The 24,347-nt window shown below is 38.0% G+C and overlaps 2 protein-coding genes across 4 annotated transcripts; both read right to left on the bottom strand.

Annotated features, from left to right (window-relative positions):
• Positions 1–211: 211 nt before the first annotated feature.
• LOC111194362 (leishmanolysin-like peptidase 2) lies at positions 212–11,317 on the bottom strand. Its single transcript, XM_049482076.1, has 14 exons — positions 10,873–11,317; positions 9,532–9,625; positions 8,915–8,966; positions 8,308–8,457; positions 7,379–7,504; positions 7,196–7,280; positions 6,676–6,818; positions 6,327–6,510; positions 5,125–5,191; positions 4,825–4,921; positions 4,632–4,739; positions 3,302–3,430; positions 1,746–1,879; positions 212–1,340 (listed from the first exon to the last, which is right to left on the bottom strand). Exons 1-14 carry the CDS (start codon positions 11,306–11,308, stop codon positions 1,109–1,111), a joined length of 2,037 nt encoding a protein of 678 aa, XP_049338033.1. The 5' UTR covers positions 11,309–11,317; the 3' UTR covers positions 212–1,108.
• A 1,483-nt stretch (positions 11,318–12,800) lies between these two features.
• Positions 12,801–23,602, bottom strand: lrp10 (low density lipoprotein receptor-related protein 10). 3 transcript variants are annotated; one of them, XM_007250221.3, is made up of 10 exons: positions 23,511–23,602; positions 22,058–22,204; positions 21,796–21,825; positions 20,980–21,115; positions 20,412–20,602; positions 19,879–20,312; positions 17,582–18,006; positions 16,783–16,977; positions 16,540–16,669; positions 12,801–16,079 (listed from the first exon to the last, which is right to left on the bottom strand). In XM_007250221.3, exons 2-10 carry the CDS (start codon positions 22,104–22,106, stop codon positions 15,438–15,440), a joined length of 2,232 nt encoding a protein of 743 aa, XP_007250283.3. In that variant the 5' UTR covers positions 22,107–22,204; positions 23,511–23,602; the 3' UTR covers positions 12,801–15,437. The 3 variants fall into 3 exon arrangements, with proteins under 3 accessions (XP_007250283.3, XP_022534223.2, XP_022534224.2); XM_022678502.2 differs by lacking the exon at positions 23,511–23,602 and adding an exon at positions 23,436–23,487; XM_022678503.2 differs by lacking the exon at positions 21,796–21,825.
• Positions 23,603–24,347: the final 745 nt, after the last annotated feature.

Genomic DNA, 24,347 nt, shown 5'->3' with positions numbered 1-24,347 from the left:
AAGTGACTTAAAATGAAATAAATAATCTTCAAAGTTTCATTCCACATAAAAAAAATATTAACATCAGGTAATTGTTGTAACAAATACCAAAAAGCTCTTGGTGTTATTCTTTTCAAAGTACTTCGGACAGTTTCTTACTGCTTAAATACAAAAAGACAGGACAGAAAAAGCTCAGACTAACGCCAGACAGAGTGGAGCGACGCTTGCCGAGTAAAATGAACAGACAGGTTTACTTACAGGCTGACAATCAGATATTACAGATGTTAAAGCCAAACAAACAATAATCTCACCAGAAACCAAAGCCGTAGTCGTATTAACAGTCCGTGTTCGTAACCAAAAGACAGACCAACCAAGCATTAAATCCAAAAGGGGCAAAACAAGAGACATAAACCGATAAACCAGAAAACAGAGTCCTAACGAGGAGGCAATAGAAGAACACATGAGAAACGCTTAGTATGCAACCAAAGTCGACAATACCTCGCGAAGATAGAATACATAATGCAGCCTTAAATACAAAATACATGATGAGCATAACCCGGAACTTCCTCAGAACACAGGTGAATCTGAGCGTCGGAGCGTAACGTGATTGGGCGAAGGAGAGCGACTGACGGTGACGTCATAAAACATAGGATTCTGGGAAACGGAGTCCGGTAGTGTGGAAGGAGAGTCAGGCTGCGTAACACAGACTCAAACTTCAAAACAATCAGTACGGAAATTACAATGCAGATGGTGGTCAACCAAGACAGAAGAATTCCACTCAATTTTCATAGTATTAGGTCCAACTATTATGTTATCTGGTGTGGCTTTTATACAACAAAACGTAATTACATAAGAAAAGTAATTTGCCATGTTTAGTATGTGTGTTTAAACAGGGCAATCTCCAAACTCTTGGAAACTCTACTAGGAATCCACTGCAGATAATTCCAGATCAGTTCTGGTTACCCTATGCTGCCACATAACATAAGCTTCACACAGGTGAAAGTATAATTTAATTATGATCACTTTTCTGATTCTAAAATTAGACTAGTGTGATGCGAAATTTGTGAAAGTTTGTTGATCTGTTGATCCTTCTTGTTGACTGGTTCCTTCATCAGTGTCTCTATTGACATTAGGCAGGCTGTAACTGCATCACATGAGGAGTCTCTATGAAAGCATGCACTCTGACACTGTCTGAGCAGCACTTTCTGATCAGAAAAGCCAATAAAAACAGAACTGTAGTTATGCCCAAAACTGGTGCCACGATCATTCCTGCCTTGACTGTAGAGGTGGAGAAGTGAGGAGCAGGTTTAGAGTTCAGGCTGGTGTAAGAAGTCAGCAGTTGATGTGAAAGTGTGTGATTCCTGTAGAAGAGAATTAAAATTAAAATGTTTATGGACACCCCCCTTTAATGCATTCAGCTAAGTTTCACCTATTGCTGGCATAGATGTGCAAATGCGCGCGCGCACACACACACACACACACACACACACAGCTGGTCTAATCACTATAGGGAAGCACTGCTAGTAGAATATGACTCTGGATCAGATGCTCTATTCAGTACTTTTGGGATGAGTTGTAGAGTTGAGGTGGAAATGAGATGGAGTGGTGATTGTCTAACGTGGGCGAAATAAACTCATTAATACTCTTGATTTCATAAGACAAAATAATGATCAGGAGTTCCAAAACCTTTGTACATATAGTGTATATTTAGTACACTGTCTAAAATATAAGGTTCTATTTTTTTGTTTAAGTAAAAGCTTACTGACCTCTCGCTGAATGGAGCTTTAGTGGAAATCTGAGCTGGAACATGTGGTTTATGGGTAGAGGCAGGAGGAAGGACATCATATTGATGACATAATCTTTTGTCAGGGCAGAAAACTGCACCACAATAACCAACCACCTACACACCACACAGAATGCAGAAAAAACAGAAGTCAGATGAGTCACAGTCAGCAGTCTAGTGAAGGATGGGGGCATGTATTGCAGTATTGGTGTGCTAAATGCCATGCATTTAGCTGTAGCAGTTGGTGTAGCGTAATGGCTAACAACACATCTCTTCCAGTGGCTGACTATGGTTTGATTAGTCACCAAAGTAATCCTTAGGTAAAGATCCTAACACTGCATTTGCCTACCTAAATAATACGAATTAAACATAATTAGCAAAATAGGAAAAGCCAATACTGTACTAAAACTACAGTTACCTAAAGTTTACAGGGAATTTTCCATGGTATTTTATTACACCTGTATTATATAAAGCACTATTATGTAATAATTGCCTTTCTTGCTCCAGGGCACCCCCTACAGTCAGAAGTGTAATTTGTGCTTTGAGCCACCTATAAGGAAAACACACCTGTACAAGCTAAGAGTCATAGAGAACCGGCACGAAGAGTAAAAGAGACTTGTGGACTTAGGCTTTAGAGTATTATTACAGGATTTAACACTGCAAATAGTTATGCAGTGTTATGGAGTTCTCAGGAACAGTTAGTATTATGATTCTTTGCTAGTTTAAAGGTTGGTCACACATACAAATTTCTATAACAAACACAATTCAGTATGGAACCATAAATGGCTCTATCACAGGAGACAACAAGTCAATAGAAATAATGAGTCTCAAATCAAAACCCAAGTCTGAAATTGAACTGAAAGTGCAAGTCACGTCACCAAGCGTTATGCCATTTCAATATTTAACTCTGATGAAGTAGTTGATTAGTTATCAACCAATATCAATCGTGAATCTAATTTAAAGTTTGTATTTATTAAAACAAAAATAAACTACATATGAATTTCAAACAGAAACTTTGTGGCTCATGTTGTGACATCATGTCATTCTTACAAGAACCTCCCTTGTTGCTGATAGATGAGAAAAAAAGCTAATCCACAAACTGAATTTATTAGATAATTAATAATCTGTTGTTCATAAAATGTTGCCACCTTGCTTAACCTTAACATCTTTTATATAAACAGATTGTCTGTTATGCCCCTTTCACTGTGGTGCTTTAATGTGAGGCATGGTGCTGCTTTGTGCTGCTTTGTGCACTGTGGGGTGTGACGTGTCCAGACATGTCCTACCTTAAATAAATATTGATTAAAATAGAGTGGTCTAGTTCGAGTCTTAAAGCTCAAGTCTGATTCCAAGTCCATGCCAGTGAAGGTAAAGGCGCAAGTCATCAAATGTGTGGCTTGAGTCCACACCTCTGTTTTTCTATGGAGTCTTTTGAAAAACCCTTGGTATCACCTTTATTTTAAGAGTGTAGCTACAGACACATGTAAGAGCAGTATTTACTGTTAATTATGAGGCAATTTTAAAGAATTTAAAACATACCTCAATACTCTTTCCTGCTGGACAGTCATGCCAATCAGAACCTCCAACCTGGATCTCATACATGTTGGTGCCAGTGCACCTGTGTCTATAACAGCGACCTTCCACAGACACACTGGGAGAAGGATGATTCTGTAGAGCAAAGTGTAAAGCAAAATTCACAGTGTTTTTGAAAAGAAGCTCCACATTTTAAAAGTTTCATATCTAATAAGGCTCCTTAGACAGGGACTGAAGGACTAATATGCATTATATTTTCTTATAAACTCTTAAAATTATCCAGATATTTAATCGGACATTAATTAGGTTTGTTGCCGAGTTGGTAAGCTGCCTAATGAACAGGTAACCAATAAGATTAACATTATCTGTTAATCTGAGACGTATGTTATCGGGATTTGTAAAGTAGTAACTCCAAAGTGGGTCTTTTTTGGAACAGTGGGCTATTTTTATACTCAACCGGCAGTGCATCAAGCTAGCTAAAAAATAGTTCAGTTTTATAACAGATTTGTAAAATCCACATGATCTAATAATTTCAATAATAAAAACACTACAGGGAATATTAAAAAAACTGCTTTTTGTGATTGATTTCATCAAATTGGCATTTAATGAAAATGTGGTTGACCAAGATTTACTTGATTTACTTAATTTTGTTTTGATTTAAAGTGTCTTCAGTCCCTTGACAATAAAACAATGTAAAGGTTAAGATGTCAATGATATCAAAGGTTACTTTCTTAAAGGGAGATTTATCCCAACATTACTGGGTAGTCGAGTTTGAGGCCTAGTAGCGGTTTTAGAAGGGACAATGGGGGCATTAAAACTGTGAGAAAGTTTTTTTTTTTGCAAGAAGGTCATTAAATGTAGTGTATATAAAACAGAAAAAAGTTACTACTATTATAAATCATAGCAAAATATTTAAAGGGTGATTTTTGTTAATCTGTTGTCAAGAAAATATACAAACCATAGAATACAGCTGATGTAAAAGACATTTAATATGAAACTGAAAAAAGGGGATTAATAACATTTTAAATCATATCAAAGACATTGAATTGTGATGTTTTTTTTGTGTTTGTATGACATGACAAATACAGAATTAAGATTATGCAAATTGTAAATTTTGAAATTGTAACTAAAAACTGTATAAATACACAAGTGATTGATACTAGAAAGTAAACAGCGGATCTAGCATAACCACTGGCTCTAGACTGGTCTCCCCAGGTTGCAATGACTAGGCCTACTCCATGTTTGAGATAAAACAGCACCATACCTCCAACCCAAAAATATTTTTGAATTCTCACTAATGCAAGTGTACAGTATTCACAAAGAGGACATCCTGTACCTGTCTGATGAGACTGGAGAGAAAACAGCGGCTGTCTGAGTGATATATCTCTCCACTCCAGTTCTCCACTTCAGTCTTTCTTTCATTCTCCTCTTTCCAACACTCACTCTAGAGAAAAATAAATACAGCATATAATGAAGAAAACGTGAAAAAAATGAATAAACAAAAGTGTTAGAAGGTGCAGGACACTTACACTGTTAGCCAGAGGTTTGTAAATGCGACAGCCCTCCAGATACTCATCACTCTGACACTCCCCCTTGTGGAGATGAAGGTAGTGGCAGCCTAGTCCACTAAGGCAGAAAAGTAATTAAATATCATTTAGATTTCATCTTCAAATTATAATCACATAGCCAAATAATCATACCGAAGTTAAACATAGGCACTAGTACTGGTACTGGAAACAAAGTAAACAATCATAACATCACAAAGAGATTAGATATTAAAAAGAACAATAGCCAAGACTCATCAGTGTAAAATACAGAAGATGAGATACCTGCCTGTGCAGAAGAAAGACGAGGAATTGTTGCAGGTGGAAAGAGATCCAAAAGAATCACCTTCTCCTAAAAGCAAAGCATTCAGCCACACACATGGGAAAACAGCCTTTAGAGATATTTTGGAAAAAAAATAAACTATGCATTTTGTTTTAAAGAATCATCAAGCCTGTAGTAGACTTCTGGGTAATTATTGTTAAAAATCTTGAACCTGAAAATTGCCATATCGGCATTTAATTAATTAATCTGGAACCTGAATAGGTATAGCTAGACCAGGTTTCCTACTGAATAGGCCTTCAGGAGCTGGACTGAAGGCAATATAGTTCAGGCTAAAATTCGATATAATAAGACATCAAACGGGCATGATGAATTCATTGGCTTAAAAGGTATTCTTTTTTTTTTTTTTCAAATTTTTCCCATTTTTCCCCAATTTCGCACAGCCAATTACCCACCCCCTCACTCGGACTCCCTCCATTACTAGTAATGCCCCAACACACTGGGAGGATGAAGACTAACACATGCTTTCTTCATGTGAAGCCAGCCACCGCTTCCTTTCGAGCTGCTGCTGATGCAGCACTGCCTAGCAGCATCACAGAGCGCTTGGAGGAAAGCGCAGCGACTCGGTTCCGGTACATTAGCTCACAGACGCCCTGTGCTGCAGACATCACCCTAGGAGTGATGTGGGGAGAGAGCGCCATCTACCCACCCGGAGGGACCAGGGCCAATTTTGCTCCCTCTGAACGCCAGCAGCTTGATGGCAAAGCTTCATGAACAGGGGACCGAATCGGTGACCTCCCGTTAAAAGTATTCTTTTATGTGTTGACACCACTTCCAACAAATGCATTCAGCTACTTTACAGCTACTTCTATTGCTGACACAAATGTGCAAATGCACACAAATATAGCGTGTGTTTGTCCAGTTCCTGTAGATAGAATATTGCCACCATGCCTGATGCCAGGCCTGGACTAGATGAGTATAAAGGCCCTCAGCATTGAGCTGTAGAGCAGTGGAACTGTGTTCTCTCAGCAGGCAATACTTTTGGATGAGCCTGATAACTGTGGATGAGGTGAGGTGGTGATTATCCAACAACCTGCCCTCACTAACAACTAACTGTTGTTGCTAAGTGCAACCAAACCCTCACAACAATGCTACAAAATATAGTAGAAAGCTGTTCACTGCACTCCTCCTATATTAGCTGTCTTACCTTCTCCCCACAGCAGACTCTGTGCATGACTGAAATTGACTGAGTACCAGCCAGTGTCCTGAAGAGCTGAGAGGGTGACTGGGTCAATCTGAAACAGAGAGGGATCTCCCAATGTGGCCATCATGATGGAACCTTGCAGAACACGAGCCTCCCAGTGAGAGGAAACACCACCTGGACCAGCATCCTGTGTGACAGTGAGAGAGAGAAAAACAGAATGATTTAAGTTCTTGAATTTTAACAGTTATGTATAACTGAGAGGTAATATATATAATATATCACTGTGCATTCTAGGCTTTGTTCCATTTTTTGTGTGTTGTGTGTGTGTGTGTGTGTGTGTGTGTGTGTGTACCTGTTTCTCCAGTGGAGCTCCCAGTTCAGTGTGTGTGGAGTTCAGGTGTGTATGTAGAGATTTTATAACACTAGGAGAGTAGAGCCTCATCTGTCCTGTTTCATCTGTGTTGGTCACATGACCACGAAAAGTGCAGGCAACACCTACTTTACACACACACACACAACACACACCAAAACCTACTGTAAGACCACAGCACACAGTCTAATACATTTACTGCAATACACTCTGCACTAATTACACACTGTAAGCCTGGATGAACTGAACGTACTTAAATAATTATATTTAAGGCAATTTTTTGTAATGTTCACTGGAAACTTGAGTTAATTAGACTTAAAACTTTTAGTTATTATGTTAAGCATATTTATTTTCTGCCTATACAGTTGTCAATCTGAAGTCACAAATGTAAGCATATTAAAGAAGATAGCATGTTGTTGCATTGTTTTCCTGGTTGAGGACATTAAAGGGTTAAAAATGCATCTGCAGATACATCAGAGAAGCTTTACTGACTCACACTGACTCTGTGGCGAGAGAGAGCAGTCTCTCCATGTGCGGTAGAGCTCCTTACTGAAACCCAGCATGTGGAACAACTCGTGGATCACAGTCTATCAAACAGCAAAAAGGGGAAAACTTTAATATCATACTCACTTACTCTCATTTTTCTCATTCGCTTTCACTTAATTTAGTAATATACAGCAGTTACCTGCACCAAGCGTTCATGACTGAACTGATCCGCACGCAGTGACTCTCTGCAAATAACCATGACCCCTGCCACAGGTCGTCCGTCTGTGTCAGTCTGACAGTGAGCAGAATACGCCAGCACACTAGACTGAGAAAGACATTACAATACAATGGGTTAACCTAAAGTTGATTAAATATAGTATCATTTAGGAATGTCCCAATCTGATCAAGTATAAAAGAATAGGCTATTAGAAAATGTAAGATTTAAGATTTAGCTACGATCAGCCCGATCCTTTGTTTTTACTGCTGTGTACACAAAGATTAGATCAGATATGTGTGTAGGTTCTCCTGCATTAAATGTGGATTTGATTTCAGACAGAGTTGTCTGTCTGAATTGCATGGACAATTCTAGAGAGACACCACCAGTCACAATCATTACCACCCACTGCACTGTCCACTGTGGGTGGGGATGCTTTCTCTGATGTATTTTCGGTTAGCAAAAATTCATCTCAGGTTTTGTTTCAACTGATTGCATGGCTCTGTGTATAGCTGAGCCGCAGCCTTATGGGATGGATTTTTATTGTCTGGTGCTGGATTACCCATCTCTGCCCAGTACACACCGAACACTGAGGATCAAGAAATGTTAAATGCTCACACAGCTTCAAAAATGTAATGACCAATCTATCTGGAACCCACTATCAGGCCTCACTAAAAACTCCATTAGTTCACATCACCTTACTATGAGCATGCTGACCCATGTTTAGCCCCACTCATAAGATAGCACCTCATAACTTACACAAGGTTTGACATTCCCAAGCAAATCCCTGAGGTATATCTCAGTTTTTGCATAACATATCTATATATGTGTAACACAGGTCATAAAAAGAAAGAAAACAAAACCTATAAAACGCCAACAAAAAATATATATTAAATTCAAAAGACAATGCTTACATCAGCTCTACATTTCTCAGTGCTCTGAGTGTGCATGTAGAGCAGGAAGTCAGAGTCTGGGACCCCCATCCCGTCTGGCTTCAGCACTTTCAAGTTTGGCAGGTCAGGATGTGGATAGACGGTATAGCCCCTCAAGTGGTCTTCTGGGATCTGTCAGAAAATAGAAGACAAGAATTATGTTAGCCGATTATCTACCCATAATAACTCACACTGTCTTTTAATAAACAATGAAAGGCAAAGGTGTAAATGCCACTCAAATATAACTAGAATTTAAAATTATATGCAGCAATCTTGATCAGCATTCATAAACTCACAAAGAATAAAGACCATCAAGTAATTTTAGTTTGTTTTTAGAGTCAAGTTCAGATAATAAGACTTTAGATTGTACTGCATTTTTCCTAGTTGCATTCCATTTTTTTGCATTCTATATATATTTTATTTTTATCCTGTTTTTCTTTTATCTTTATGTACTTGTATCTGTATGCATCTTCTCTCATCTAAGAATGGCACTGTACACTTTACAATTAAATAATACAATAAATAAGTAATGTTTGGTAAGTTATTCAAATGTTTTGAACAGTCATGTATGTAAAAACTTCTGACTTACATTCACACCCAGGCAACTCTCAGCTCTGTATTTCTCATTGGCTCTACCACACCTGAGAATCACAGTGGGTAAGCAACATTCAATCATCTCATTTACATATTAGAAAAACAAAAGATGAAAGCTGATAAATTAACATTAGAAAAGAACATTTTTTAATACAAACAAAATGCAAGTCAAGTGACACAAGAACACTTAAAAACAAAGGTTTTCATAATAAGAAAAGGGTCATGGCAGAGGTAGTTCAGTGAATAGTGCTTTGTTAGTGGATTGTTAAGTACAGGGTTGTGAGTCCCATGAATTTTGACATGCTTTCTGGAAGAACTTTAAAGAACTGCTTGGACACACATGAGACTGTGGATTGAGGAATGTTAAATGCCCACACAACTACAAAAATGGAACTTCCCATCAATCACTCCTCTGACAGACTTTAATAATTCACATCACCTTGCCACCTTGAGCACAGGTGTGGAGGTTCCTAAACTGTCCCCTGAGATAACAATCCATGATCAATATGAATACTGCTATCCCATGACTTTTGCATGTCAGTGAACAAGGTTTGGATGCGCCTGGCTGAATGTGTATTAGTGTGTTCACAGAAGAGATGGGTTTAATTGTACCTGTTGTAGTTGGCAGAGCTGCTGTTTCTCCAGATGAACCTGCAGTACTTGTTTATGTCTCTGTTCAGCAGGAGTCTGTCAGGAACCCGCCTAACTTTGGAAATAGTGGTGGTTCAGGACATTGAATATACAGTTAGTGCAACAGGACATGTACAGTTCTAGTCCTGAATTAAACACTGCTCACTATGTCAACACACATACACACAGATCAATACACATGCCTACACTCACATACCTACACTAACATGCCATTGGGTAGTTTAGGAACAGAAACTAATATTGAGTCCCATGACTTTTGCCATTCTTGGAAGAATGCTGCTGCACTGCACTGTGGGATATGTGTGTGGGCCATCCTGCATTTAATGAGAATCTCATTTATTTGTATGCATGGACAATTCTAGCCAGATGTCATTAGTCACAATCCTTGCCACCCATTGTGCTGTCCACTGTGGGTGGTAATGCCTTCTATAATGTATACTTGGTACACTCCTGGACCTAAAGATGGAGGAACGTCAGATACATCCACAACTTCAGAAATGAAATATTCATCCATGAGCACCCACTGTCAGGCCTCACTCCAACTCCAATATTTAATGTCGTCTTGCCGTGAGCATGTCAACTATTATCCAGCATCAATCACAAGAAAACACCTCACGCCTTATACAGGTATGGGTGTTCCTGAGCCGTCCCCTAAGGTAACCCTGTGCTACAGACTGCTATCCCATGTCTATTAGCATGTCAGTGTACAGTACTTATAATAATACTGTTTGTTTAAGTTGCTTTAAATATATATATATAAATATCATCAACCAAACATGGGTACATATAACCAGTACATTATTTACATAACTAATAAAACAATTTATACAGCTCTGGAAAAAAAATAAGAGACCACTTAAAAACAATGAGTTTCTTTGATTTTACTAAATTAAAAACCTCTGGAATATAATCAAAAGGAAGATGGATGATCACAAGCCATCAAACCAAGCAGAACTGCTTGAATTTTGGCAGCAGGAGTGGTATAAAGTTATCAAAAAGCAGTGTGTAAGACTGATGGAGGAGAACATGCCAAGATGCATGAAAACTGTGATTCAAAACCAGGCATATTCCAGGCTTATTTTTTGCAAATGAAATGACAATATTTTTATTTGGAATTTGGGAGAAATGTTTGTAGTTTATAGAATAAAACAACAATGTTCATTTTACTCAAACAAAGCTGTATATACTTACTTACCTGTTTGTACAGTTATAAACACAGATTTAATACACACTTTTTTACAGTATTGTTAATAAAAACATTGAAGGATTGGGGTCACACTCACACACACACACACAAATCACCTGAGAGAAGGTTGGAGACAGTGCTGATGGCTTCACTAACTGCTGCTTCCACTCTCTCTCTTTCCCAGTGTGAGAGAGTGGGGCTTTCCCTCAAAGTCCACATCTTGATTCTGATTGGCTCGGGTTGAACAACATCTCTAATCCAATTTTTCTCCATTCTTCTAAACCTATGAGACTGAAGATGTTGTGATGTGGCATCCTGGGTCTTCTGGGTGGTCTGAAGAGGTGAGCCACTGTCTTTAGTAGAGAGGGGGGGCACCTCAGCTTGATTTAAGGGCCGGTCTGAAAGGTCTGACAGAGTAATGGGTAAAGACACCACTCTGACTGAGCTTTGTACCTCATCAAAGATACATCTTCCCAAAACACACACAGGACACAAGAGCAGCAACAGCAGGAGGAGGAGGAGAAGTGAAGGAACGGGGGATTCAGCTTCCATCTAAAAAAAAAAAAAAACTGTAAAATGTACAGATCAGTCAATGTCGAACACAACCTGAATTAAAGAGGACAACCAGGTCAGCATAAAACTATCATGATATTATATGTTTAATGTCCTGTATGTTTTGGATGGCTTAATTTGACCTACAAATCTCAATATTTTACACACAATAGTTCAACAAAGGAACATAAAATACCAGCCATATAAACTCTCATTAGCATGTCCTAACATGTTAAATTAATATTTAATATTGATAATAATGGGGATCAAATTGACCCCAAGGGTGTCACTAAACTTAAGGATAACAGGGTGGTTAAACTGTTCATCAACAAATAAACAGACTGAAATGCTAAATACTGAAAAAATGTACTATTTCTACAAAAAATCTTCTAATTTTTAAAGTATTTTTGTTTATTTGCATCTGTTCAAATGTGTACACGGAAATACAGTATTTATGCTGATGTCAATGCTCTTAAAATACATTTATTTATTTTTTTTAGAATTTCTCTATACAATAATTGCATGTGGAATCATAACATACATAGTGCCATCTTATTTCTGTTTAGTGTATTTGTGTATTATGAATAAATATGTATTTATTCATGTATTTATAAATTATGTATTTAACGACTTACGAATGTCTTGAAATATGGTGCAATTGAGCAATCTTCACTATGTCGACTAAATGGACATTTGTTTCATTATCAATATTTTAAAAACATTAAACATACCAATCCTGGCAGAATACTGTGTTTCAGGAGGTCTTAGTTTATAGTATACTACATCAATAAATAGTTTTAGCTCTTTTTAATAACAATTTATAGTCTCTTTACTGCATTACTGTAAATGCTGCAACAAACCTCTGTATTCTAGAGTGCAAAAATAAATCAATAAATAAATTAAAAAATACAGGGTCATTAACATGTTTAAACCAATCAGTCTGTCAAAATACATTAAACCACATTTATGACTACTTTAAAGTCTAATGCACTACATGCACTACTACAACTTCCTAGGTTTTAAGTTTCCCCTTCGTTTAAATACACTGTTCCTCTATACACAGCTTTGTGGGAAGACAATGAATCAGCAAAATTAAATAGAAATACAAAAAGGTCTCAATGAGCAGCTGTTTTACTCACTTGTTCCAGATGTTCATGACTTCTAGAAATGGTCACCACAGGTATGTATGGCCACTTCATTTCCACCTTCCACTTTATTTAAAGGCCTGCCTTGACTAGACTCATCTTTATTATGTGTGAAAGATGTGAGAGAACTGCCAGGACAATAAGCCTCTGATGTGCTAAGAAAGCTTTACAGTCATCCATGTAACACCTTTCCACGAGTTTCAGTCTTACTAACTGCTCTGTAAATTCCTACCTAACCTAACACCTTTCCAGACAGCATTAAGAACAATGGGAAAGACTGTGAATGCGAAATTGAATACAATTAAAACAGAATAATATGAAAAAATAAATAAATAAAACACTGGTAGTAAAAGTGCAAATCATTTATTCATTGTGAATCCTCTAGTTTTTCTTTTAGCATATATACAGTGAAACAACACATCCTAGTAAAATCAGTTTCTTTTCCATTTTCAACCACATTGTTCTATTGCAATCACCAATGACCAGAAACACATTACACAGCTAGGCATTTAAAAAAATACATTCAGTAATAAAAATAATATTGACAGGGCCAAAAAAAAGAAAAAACAAGAAAAACGGGAAGGTAACTGTAAGAGCAGGCAAGATCAGGTGATCATATTTATGGCACTAATATGTTTCATTCATTGTTCACTGAGGCAAAAGCTCAAACTAAAGGAGAAGAAGTCTTCACCAGAGCGACCGGGATGTCCTCCGGCTTGGTGGTGCGCACAACTGCCTCAGGCACCGAGAGGGATTGTCTCATCTAAGTGACTGCATTCACACACAACTAAACACACACACACATACTGTACACACAATCGACCAGGTGTGCGCACACAAACACGCACACACTTTGGAAAATTATTGCCACTACTGCCATGCACTACCATAGACATAGTCTGGGTGAATCAAAAAATCAAAGTGTAAACGTCAGTGCATGAGCGTGTGCGTGTGTGTGGCTTTTTATGTGCAAGTACATACACCTCACACGGTGTCTAGTGATCTACAGGAAGCTCATTCCAAGGCACTTCTGAGGAAAATACACAGCTAAACATGTAGCAGTGTGAGGTACACAAACACCTATAGATGGACATATATTGTTGCTATTACTGTCATGTAAAACCTTTTATCTCCATTTTGCCACTTAGTTACACACACTGTTAAAAAATAACTATAAAAGATTCTTTAAAAAAAGCAACAGAAGAACCACTATTTGTTCCCTAAAGATCTATGTCTCTCCAACAGAGATAAATGTGTAAGTGTGAAGAACCTTCAAATGTTTGGAAAGCCTTGACCTTACACTCAAACTTACAGGAGGCCAATCATTACATACAGACTTGGATCAATATAAATATATTTTGGACATATTTTGCTAGTTTGGAACATGCCATCAGCATATGATGACTGGAAACAGAACTCTGAGAACTTTGTGCTGGAGTTCAGTTGACTTCTGCTTATGGGAGGACGCCATAGGTGGAACTAAAAATGAAAGATTAAAAGTGGGTAGACAAATTGTGAAGAGTTATGAACACTGGTCATGAACATTTAGACAAGGTAGGAATGATATTTATAGAACTTGATGAGACAAAAAGGAAAAGCTTTAGGCATGTTCCTCTGCTCAAAATGTAGTTACTTCATAAAAATCACTTGGATTCAGATTTGCACAGAATTATTGACTATATCTGACAGAAATGACTTAACTAGTTGGACGTGTTTACAAGAATTTTTCACTAAAAAAAAAAATACAAATGGAAGTTTTACCAAAAGTTAAAATATGTTTGCGTCATGGTTCTACATGTAGAATGAACAACAATGCTCCTCTAGAAGAACTCATGGAACTCAGGAAGATTATATTTTAGTAACATATAATAATTTTACATGAAGATTACAGTATCCCAGTGTACCTGTGCCACATTTTAATGTTAATGGTTGCTATTCAAACTATGATTTTTTTTTTTTAGAATAGAAGGGAAGAATGACATCACTTTCCGTACAGTATTAATATTATTGGAAGATCCTCTATGTTGAGAGTTCTAGCTGTACTTGAGTCCACTGTTACCTGCCTTTTTTTACTACAAATATTTACTCTTTTGTTTATTATTTAATATAGGTGTTCTTTTTTTAATCCTTAACACCACAAAATGTTCTGCTTCTTAATTTTGTATAAATACGGCAGAAAAAAGTCTAAAAGACAAAATTTCACTGTAAAGGAATCTAAACAGCTGCTTAGATATTCTTATATCTAAAAAATGTACAGAGAATCAAAAGTGGTTCTTCTAAAGTATTTCCTAAAGAACAATTGAACCGTTTAAATCTTTTTTTATCTGGCAGTTGTTCTTTACATTGTGTCAAGCGGTCATAAAATAAAAAATGATCTAAAAGAAATGCTCTAGAATGACTTGTAATACAACCTTTCTACAATGATAAAAAATATTATTAAAATTATAAAAAATGATTTTTCCCTCTCCTGCTAAGTTGGAGATACAAGGTTTTGGGCAACATATAGTGTCTAACCATATTAACCCTGTAGAAGACAGATTCGGTGGAAAAAATAACCCTAAGATGCCAGACTGGATATGTGTAGCATGGTGCTGTATACTGAGCAAGAATAAGACATAATACAATTTCATTTAAAGAGGCAAGGAAAGAATCTCTGTGCAAAGTGGTCCTCCGTCACACACAATCTCTGAGTAAGTGCACATCCAGCACAAGCACACATCCATACATACACAGACACACACAACCACACACACAGAAGTCTCTGACATTCATACAAACACTCAATCTTAAGTCAGGAAAACAAATCCATTCCTTTGAGTTAAGGCACCTTGCCAACATAGACTACACAGACCATTATGCCGCTTACGTGCTGCTGAGATCATAAATTAGTGGTGAAAAAGAAAAACAGAGAAATTAAGAAAAGAAAAAAAAACAGAGAAAGGCAACAGAGATTGGCTTGACGGGGAAAAAGCAGCAGGTTTAGCTCAGGTCAGCATGGGCACGTCGTCCTCAGAGGTCGTATCATCAGAAAGAGGGATCAGCAGCACCTCGTCGTCTGAGGAAGAGGAGGAAAAAGAGGGCGAGGCTGAGAGATGAAGAGCAGTCGGAGAGGAAGAGGGTCTGAAACGAGAGATACTCCGCCCCAGAGAATGAAAGAGCGATGCCAGTGAAGGGCTGCTGGGTGCAGTGGCTACTGGAGGAGGGTGTTCTCTTTCTGGGACTTCAGCAGGCTGGATGGAGGAAGGGGGTGGATTTGAAGGAACAGGTGGAGGCTGCGGTGGAGGCTGAGCTTGAGGCTGAGCTTGAGCCTCCGTTTGCTGTTCCTGCTCTGTCTGCTGGGGTAAGCCCACTTTTTGAGGCAATGATTGACTGGCCACTTCCCTGTCTGATGAGGAACTTCCAGAGCCTGACTGATTGGACTCCTGGTCAGGAGTTGCAGCCTCTGTCAGTTGACCAGTGGAACTGGTGGTCTGCGTGGACCTCGATGCAGGCCTGGAAATGATGCCCCACCGCCGCAAGCGGCGAATTGCACGGCGGACAAATCGTGGCCTGCGTCTTCGTCTGGGAGAGGAAATATTGTCCTGTCTGAGAAGCTGAAGCAGTCCCCTCAAAGACAGAGAGGTGGGCTGAAAGAGAAAACATTACAACAATCAAACTGCTACTCCAAACCACAGTTTAAAATAACTGAAACTGTCAAAAAGCAAAATGCTAAACTAATAAAAAGTAAAGGCTGTTCCTCATTGTAGGGAATTGTGAGAACTTGTGCTTCTGGCTTTGCTATGTCTCGGCATAATAATGGATTCATTCTTTCCAAAAGAATGCCTGGCATCTGCAGATGCAGCCAAGCCCAAACCTGATACACGGGCAGCTTTGAATCAGCAGCAGGAAAGAATTTTTATTAGGGTTTATCTTAGCTATGAGCCATTCAGTACACCAAGAAATACACAGTGAAACTAGGCCAAATTGTGTTAATCATACTATTAATGCATTTCTGTACTATTTAGAAATGCTTCCCAATCCTTTGTATTACCTAAAGCCACATGCCAGACAACACTACAACAAAAAGTTTTTTTTTTCCCCTTTTACCTCATTGGGGTTCTCAGTTGGAAAGTCCTCCACTGGTGGAATGATTCCCTGAGCAATCAGCTGGCCATAGGAGGGCGGAGCCTGTTGCTGGATAAACTCTGCTTCTTGGCGGCTGATTGGTGCAAACAAGCTAGAGCAAAAAAAGATCAAATAAAATTGTATAAATGCAAAATAGCCATAAATTCTAGATACCTAAATAAAATATTGTCATATTTTATGACCCTACATTTACAACATATGTACCTGTATTCACGAGTGCGAAGTGAGTATAGCTTGCAGGTGCAACCCATAGCAATGACCAGCAGCAGGCCACACACCAGACTGCCCACGGTTGCTGCAGTGATGACCTTTCGAGGCAGGGTCACAGTGCAGTTCATCTCATCTGTGCCATCCTTACAGTCCACTTGCCCATCACACCGCCAACTCTCAAACACACACCTGCGCATGGACACCACAGGATATCACAGGTTTCACTTTTACACAAACACCTCAAAACAGTTAACTAAAAGTGACCCTTATTTAAAATGACAAATAATAAGTTAAACAGTAAAATGTAATACAAACATAATACAACAGTAAAAATGCTAGTTTTTAAAAACTACACTGAATAATAAGAATTGTGAATGAAAGCAAATTGGCATATAAAGCAGGTCTAATTGTTATATTTCAATAAAGAAAAATATAAGCTCTAAGGTAAGGCTCTGTAGCTTGCCTGAACTGCATTAAAGTTATGGTCCTCTTTTTTCATGCAATCATATTATATCCAAATATAACTGTAGTTTATGGTATTTTTAGAGGTGGGGAGTAGCGCAAGTAGCACAAAATGTTCCATGGCTTTTGTCAAATATAAAACATTTGTTTTAATGTGGGAAAAAAAATCTGTCTGACTTAATCCACATTTATAAACATTTAGTTATTAAACACAGTTCAAACTACTGCAGCTCAATTGCCTTAGTATGTTTAAGCACATTTGTTTTTACTAAAGATTATTCAGGTTACTATTAAACAATTAAAACAGAACCATCTACAGTCTCACACCTACCTGTCACTGTCACAGTGGAAGGTGCCAGGTTGGCACACAGTGCATTCTCTCTCATCACTGCCATCTGCACAGTTCAGCTGGTAGTTGCACCTTTCATTGAGGGAATAGCAGAAAGGCCGGCCTATAACGTGGCCTGTTCTCTGTACTGATCCGCAGGGGAAGTGGCCAGCAAGACACCCACCACAGCCCTCCTCATCTGTGCCTGTCTCTGCACAGTCCCAGTGACCATCACAACGTTGCTTCTGTGTGTAACAGCCCCCCTCGGATCCTTTACAGAGACCCTCCCATGGTAGGCAATAGTCTGTGATACGATAAGTGGCATTAAAGCCCCATCCTTTAGATCCAGCTTTTGTGCGATAGATTACAGAGAGCAGGCCAGTCTGGGACTCCACCTCCACTGCTTTGTAATTGGATACACTTTTGATCTATCAAAAACAAAGAAGAAAATAAATAAAAGTCTGATGTGTGAAAGAATGCCACACAGGAATACATATTATATGGTCTAGTCTAGATATTATATTGTGGTGGACCATTCTCCACACATAATGGTAATGTAAGGGGTGCTTAGTAGTTTTTAAACAATGAATAAATTCACATGCACACCAATGGTACACAATTAGTTAGAGATAACAATATGATTATGTAAACAGCATGGTTTCAACATTTCAGTTCAATCTAATTCTGAACATGCTTTGGCTTTTTCAGTAGCACCACACCGCATACAATATACACTGCCTGGGCAAAAAAAAAAAAAAAAAAGTTGCAACCTAAATTTAACTAAGCAAAAAATGTGGGGTTGCTGCAGTTGGTCAGGTCTTGGTTCAGCAACAGTATGTGCTGAAAGAATGAGGTCAGCTGACTACTTGAATGTACTCAATATAGACCAGGTTATTCCATCAATAGATTTTTTTTCCCTGATGGCACGGCCATATTCCAAGATGACAATGCCAGGATTTATGGGGCTGGAATTGTGAAAAAGTGATTCAGGGAGCATGAGATCATCATTTTTACACATAAATTTTTCACCACAGAGTTTAGACCTTAACCACATAGAGAATCTTTAGGAGGTGCTGGAGAAGACTTTGTGCAGTGGTCAGACTCTCCCATCATCAATGCTGCTGCAAAATCTTGTTGAAAATTTGCAAAAAAATGCAACACTGAATTGAAATAAATCTTGTGACATTGCAGAAGCTTACTGAAACAATGCCACAGTGAATGTGTGTCGCAGTCAAAGATTAAGGAGGTCCAAACTAATATTAGAGTCTATGTTGGTGGTGAATTATTTTTGGCCAGGCAGTGCATGTCCAAATGTTTGTGAACACCCCTTCTAATGAATGCATTTAGCTACTGTAAGTGAAACCTCCTGCTGAGACAGATGCACAAATGCATACACGCACGCACACACACACGCACACACACAAACACACACAGCTTGTCTAATCCCTGTGAAGAAGTATTGCCAATAGAACAGGATGTTCTGCAGCAGATGAACATGTATCTATTGGCACCATGCCTAATGCCAAGCAGAGGCTAGAGAGGATGAAATGCCTAGCATTGAGCTGTGGAGCAGTGGAACTGTGTTCTCTACGAGTGCTCAATTCAATATTTTTTTTTATTCGTCGTTGGGAATGAGGTAGGGCGATGACCTCAATACCTCACAATCAAAAGCCTGGGTAGTACAGTCTGTTAATTAAAATCTTTTTTAATTAATGTGATTTCGGAATAATTCTTTATAACTGATACTGTGCCCGAATGTATAACAAAAAGGATGACCCACAAACATTTGGGCATTCATTACACAGTGTTTCCCTTTCTGTGCATAATTTGTGGGGTTGCTTCGACTGATTGACGATATCCTTGCTTGGAAGACTACCCTTAAACCAGCAATGACACTGAGGTGTGGCAAAATCCTAGACACATTTGATCCGAATTCGATTAAATATGACTATCACACAAAACCTTGCATCTCCATTTTTGATATTTTTCACTTTTTGATAGTTTGAACCTAGCTGTAATTCTTGTCAAGATTCCACAATGAATTAATCAATATAAATGTGTCAATTTTACACTTAGTTTAACTTAAAGTAAAGATGTTTAGATTTAGTTTTTTATTCCCATCTCTTCTCCTGCTAGGTTGACAATTTGGGGATATGGCCAATACCACGTGTATGTTCTTAGTGAAAGTGATAAAATATCCAATGGTTGCGGGTATAACATATGTGGACCACATACATTCCAAGCATGTCAAAACCTGCAAACACACGTAATTTTTAAAATGAATACAGATATACACTTACAATTTTAATAACGTTGCCGGTTCCGTTTGACTGGTCAGTAATAACCAGTTCATCTCTATACCCTAGGTCCAATTGCTGGAACTCCAGCTTGAGGGGTCGTGGGTCCTGTGGGTCAACTGTCCAAACACACTCCATTTGGGCTCCAGTCCGCAAAGGTGGGATAAAAGAGCCGTAAAACGCCTGTAGAATGCCTCCACATGGCCCTCCTTGCGAAAGAATAGGCCAGTTGGGTTTCTCGGTGTCAGAATCCACAGCTGAACCAGTGGGGGTTTGAGTCAGGAAGGACGAGGTGTTGTGGATGTCGCAGCCGTCCTCATCAGAGCCAAGCTCATCCCCATCCCCGAGGCACTCCACTTGGCCATTACAGTGCCAAGCTGCAGGGAGACACCGGTCACTGTAGCACTCAAACTCACCAGGGTAACAGGGACCAGTGTCTGGACACAAAAAGAAAACAGGTTTTAGAGATTTTGCCATTTAGATTTCTGCATACATAAAAATCTGACAACAAACAGCATTGGTACACTAAACTCTACCTTTGATGTATGATAAGCGGACTACTGCAATGGAATAGAAGTGTGGGTAGTATCGGTGTGTCACTGTAATGTTTCCCCCATACAACTCCAATGGCTTAGGCAGCTGAGAACCACAGAGTGAGATGGGTTCACTGTTTGGTGTTGCCAGATGTACCCATTCTCGCCCACATCTCACATAAAACTCGGAGAAACTAAAAAATAACAAAAAAAAAAAAAAACAGAAATGAGAAGTCAGAGGATTTCAATAGATTAATGTGCCTCTAATGTGGCACAAAAAGAGATTAGGAAGGAATGTTTAGTAAAGCATATTCAATGCACTGCCTGAACATGAATACTGACTGCTATTAATAATTGATAACTGCCATTTAGGAAGTGGCTGTTTCACCTCAAATAATGTTAATATTTAATAAATATTACTATGTCAACATATTCTTTTTGGGTAAACTTGGTTTTGACCATGTTTTAATCTTCTGTTTAACTTTAGAACTCTTACTGTAATGCATCATTTCACAGCTCAGTTTATATAAAAGTTTTAATTCCCCAACACATTCTGATGAGAGGACAGTACCTGATGATTACACGTTCACCCACTGAAGATGTGATTGTCCAGCTGCAGTTAATTGGACCAGGAGGACCATGAAGGGTGGAACTATAAATTTCTCCTTGCCTGTCCTGTAGAACTTTTGGCGATTTCCCACAATACACTGTTTAAAAAAAAAAAAAAAAAAAAAGAGGAACACCTTGATTACATAAATAGCACAAGTGCTCTAGAGTTCTGAAATGTAACACTTAGTTTTATAGCTACAATAAAAGACATAAAAGTGGAAATAACAAATTACACAACATATGCTGTTTGCAAGACTGCAACCAATAAAACAATATCAACATTATCAACAACAACTTGTTCATGCATTCATACATAAAGATTTATTTAAAAAAAAATAATAATAAAAAAGGAAAACCTCAAGCACAGAAACTACACTAAGGCAGAGGTTAAGTTTGAGGCCCATTTAAAAGCCAGCTAGTCATGCATAAGGAAAGGGATCACATGATTAAGGAAATAAAAAGAGAAAAATTATTACAGAGCTTCCTTGATTACGTGATTACACAAGCAGCCAATCAATTCTTATATATCTAAAAGGATATATAAGATGCTACTTAAATTTTTAAGCTCAACTATGCCATATTTGGTTACTTGGTGGGTACCACATATTGGCATGCAATAGAAAAGCAAACACTACCATAAATAAGACCATAGGTGCGCACATAAGTAATGTAATGTATATATGTTGTAGATACCCATGAGTCAATTGTCCAAACAGTATATGCAAGGCGTAAAACTTTGCAAAAAAAAAAAAATCAGGGTTTTAAAGTTTTCACTCACTTAAACTGGAGGCCTGCTCCAGGTTGCAGGCTGTAAAAAGAAGCAAAAGAAAAAAACATCAGCTTAAAAAAAATGTGTATTGCCACCACTCTGTAAACAAGACTCTGCCATACAGTAAGTCACTGTCACTATGTGCAATATTTCAGCATTACTATTTATTTGCTATTTTTTTTTCAACCTACGTTATATATAAAACTAACATAAAAGGATTATGTTGTCTTATAAACAAAGAAAATCAAAATGCATTCTGTGCAAATCTCACCTGTCAAAAATAAAATACTGAAGATGCAAAGGCTGAAAGGGGCAGCCATGCTGTTTTGTATAAATATATAAAATGTAATTTAAAAGAATATGGTCAAGTAGTCCATTAGTTCCCCACAGTACAGGACGCCATCACTGACAAATTTTGCTGTAAAGGAGAAACACAACAGAAACACCAAAAAGATCAAACACTGAAAAATATAAATGAGTTATTTCATAGATCAGAGTAAATCAGTGTAGGTGTATAAAGTTAGCAAAGGGACAACCCTTTATGAGTTGTGGTAGATAAACAATATTTAGTCAGTGTCAGCAACACATTACCTTAACATAAGAAACTGGTTTCTCAGTTTACATGGTCAACTTTAACCCTAAGGAATAACTTTAGAAACTAGAAACTTATTTAATTGCAATATTAAACTGTTACATTTGGTTAAGGAACTATTACCCATATAAAATGACTGGTAAATGATTTATTAAACTGAGAGAAAGGACAGTAAAACTGATGGAATTATTTATTAAACTGAGTGAACAAGTTATTAAACTGAGGGATCAATATATTAAACTGAGGGAAAGGATTGTTAAACTGAGTGAACAATTTATTTAAACTAAGCAAGCAAGTTTTTAACTTAGCAAACAAATTATTAAACTGAGTAAACAAGTTATTAAACTGAGAGAAAGGACAGTAAAACTGATGGAATTATTTATTACACTGAGTGAACAAGTTATTACACTGAGGGAACAAGTTAATAAACTGCGGGAAAGATCTTACAGGCTCCCTAAGCGAAACTGTTCCTTACATAAAGCTAGATGTGTTAGCTAGGTTATCTTCCTACTAAACACTAATACGGTCAGTGAGGATTTTGCTTGTTATTGCTTCAGTTATTGTAAAACCGAACTTAGAAAAAACCCTTATGCAAACCAAACCTTTTAACAAACATTATTAAAGTATAACCGTGAATAACTGAGAGTCTGTAAGGGGTAGGGGGAGTTAGTTTATGGTAGAATGTGCTCAGCAACAGCAGTACAGAGAGATGGTTAGCTCTGAGTGCGGTGGATTTCCCGTCTCGCCCCGTTTCTGTTTCTCGGCAGTGACGCATTCTCGCGTTTAGTTTCGATAAAACATCAGGATTACCAAAGAGAAAACACGACAGGAAAAGACAGGACTCAATTAAAGCACCTGTCTGTACGGAGCCCATCTGAGAGGCATTAATAAATGATCTAATCCTGTTCAGAGTTCAGAGTTCCAGACTCTCAGTAACTCCGCTGACTTTGTTAACGCTAATCCGAGCTAAGCTAAGCTAACCCTCACCAGCAGCCGCTGTTGCTGCTCATATTTTACTCGTTTTCCGCCACAGAAAGCTGCTGTACAGCCTAAATACCCATTTGTTTGACGGCCCGGCAGTTGATTATTTGGGCTCGGTGAGCTTCTGGGGAAGACAGGACCGTTTTCCTACCTTTCCTCCGTCTTTTCGGTTGTTGACATTCGCTCAATCCGCCACTTCCGTGTCAGTCCGATAGGGATCAAGCGGACGCCCACGGACGTCCTCCTGGTGACGTCAACGCGCAACTGAGCGGCTAGCGGCGTGAGACCCGAGCAGCTCTTACTATAATAATTATATACAGCTCAGGAAAAAATTAAGAGACCACTTCTGAATTAGTTTCTCTCTTTTTCTATTTATAGGTAAATGTTTGAGTAAAATGAACAATGTTGTTTTATTTTAGAAACTACGGACAACATTTCTCCCAAATTCCAAATAAAACATTGTCATTTAGAGCATTTATTTGCTTGTAAATAATGAAAAGAAAACACGTTCATATTCATAAAGCTTTAAGAGTTCAGAAATCAAGATTTGGTGGAATAACCCTGGTTTTTAATTACAGTTATCATGCATCTTGGCATGTTCTCCTCCACCAGTCTTACACACTGCTTTTGGATAACTTTATGCCACTGGTGGAAAATGTCAAGTAATTCAGCTTGGTTTGATGGCTTGTGATCATTCGTCTTTATTATATTAAAGAGGTTTTCAGTTAACAAAAAAAAAAAAACTCATTATTTTTGGTGGTCTCTTATTTTTTCCAGAGCTGTATATTTGAGGAATACTATAATACACTGTGAAATTTAAACAGTTAATCCGATTTAAAACAGATAACACCATTTATTACTGTTTTGTAAGATTGATACATTTAACTGTGTTTAAATCAATGTATGAATATCGGATAACATAAGGATTTTTTAATTAATGTATTAAATTAAAATATTTAAAATGAATACATTTTAATTTTAATGTAAC

The sequence above is a fragment of the Astyanax mexicanus genome, chromosome 8, assembly GCF_023375975.1.
Source record: "Astyanax mexicanus isolate ESR-SI-001 chromosome 8, AstMex3_surface, whole genome shotgun sequence".
NCBI lineage: Eukaryota > Metazoa > Chordata > Actinopteri > Characiformes > Acestrorhamphidae > Astyanax > Astyanax mexicanus.
This window is presented reverse-complemented; position numbering and strand designations above follow the sequence as displayed.

Excerpts from the sequence above, each read along its gene's own strand:
- LOC111194362 (XM_049482076.1), bottom strand. The coding sequence starts at position 11,308 with ATGGAAGCTGAATCCCCCGTTCCTTCACTTCTCCTCCTCCTCCTGCTG. Across the intron at positions 8,967-9,531 it reads AGCTCTGCCAACTACAACAG|GTGTGGTAGAGCCAATGAGA; the intron begins GTACAATTAAAC and ends TGTGATTCTCAG. Across the intron at positions 7,281-7,378 it reads GTCATGAACGCTTGGTGCAG|ACTGTGATCCACGAGTTGTT; the intron begins GTAACTGCTGTA and ends GCTGTTTGATAG.
- lrp10 (XM_007250221.3), bottom strand. The coding sequence starts at position 22,106 with ATGGCTGCCCCTTTCAGCCTTTGCATCTTCAGTATTTTATTTTTGACA. Across the intron at positions 21,826-22,057 it reads CAGTATTTTATTTTTGACAG|CCTGCAACCTGGAGCAGGCC; the intron begins GTGAGATTTGCA and ends TTCTTTTTACAG. Across the intron at positions 16,978-17,581 it reads TTCCACTGTGACAGTGACAG|GTGTGTGTTTGAGAGTTGGC; the intron begins GTAGGTGTGAGA and ends GTCCATGCGCAG.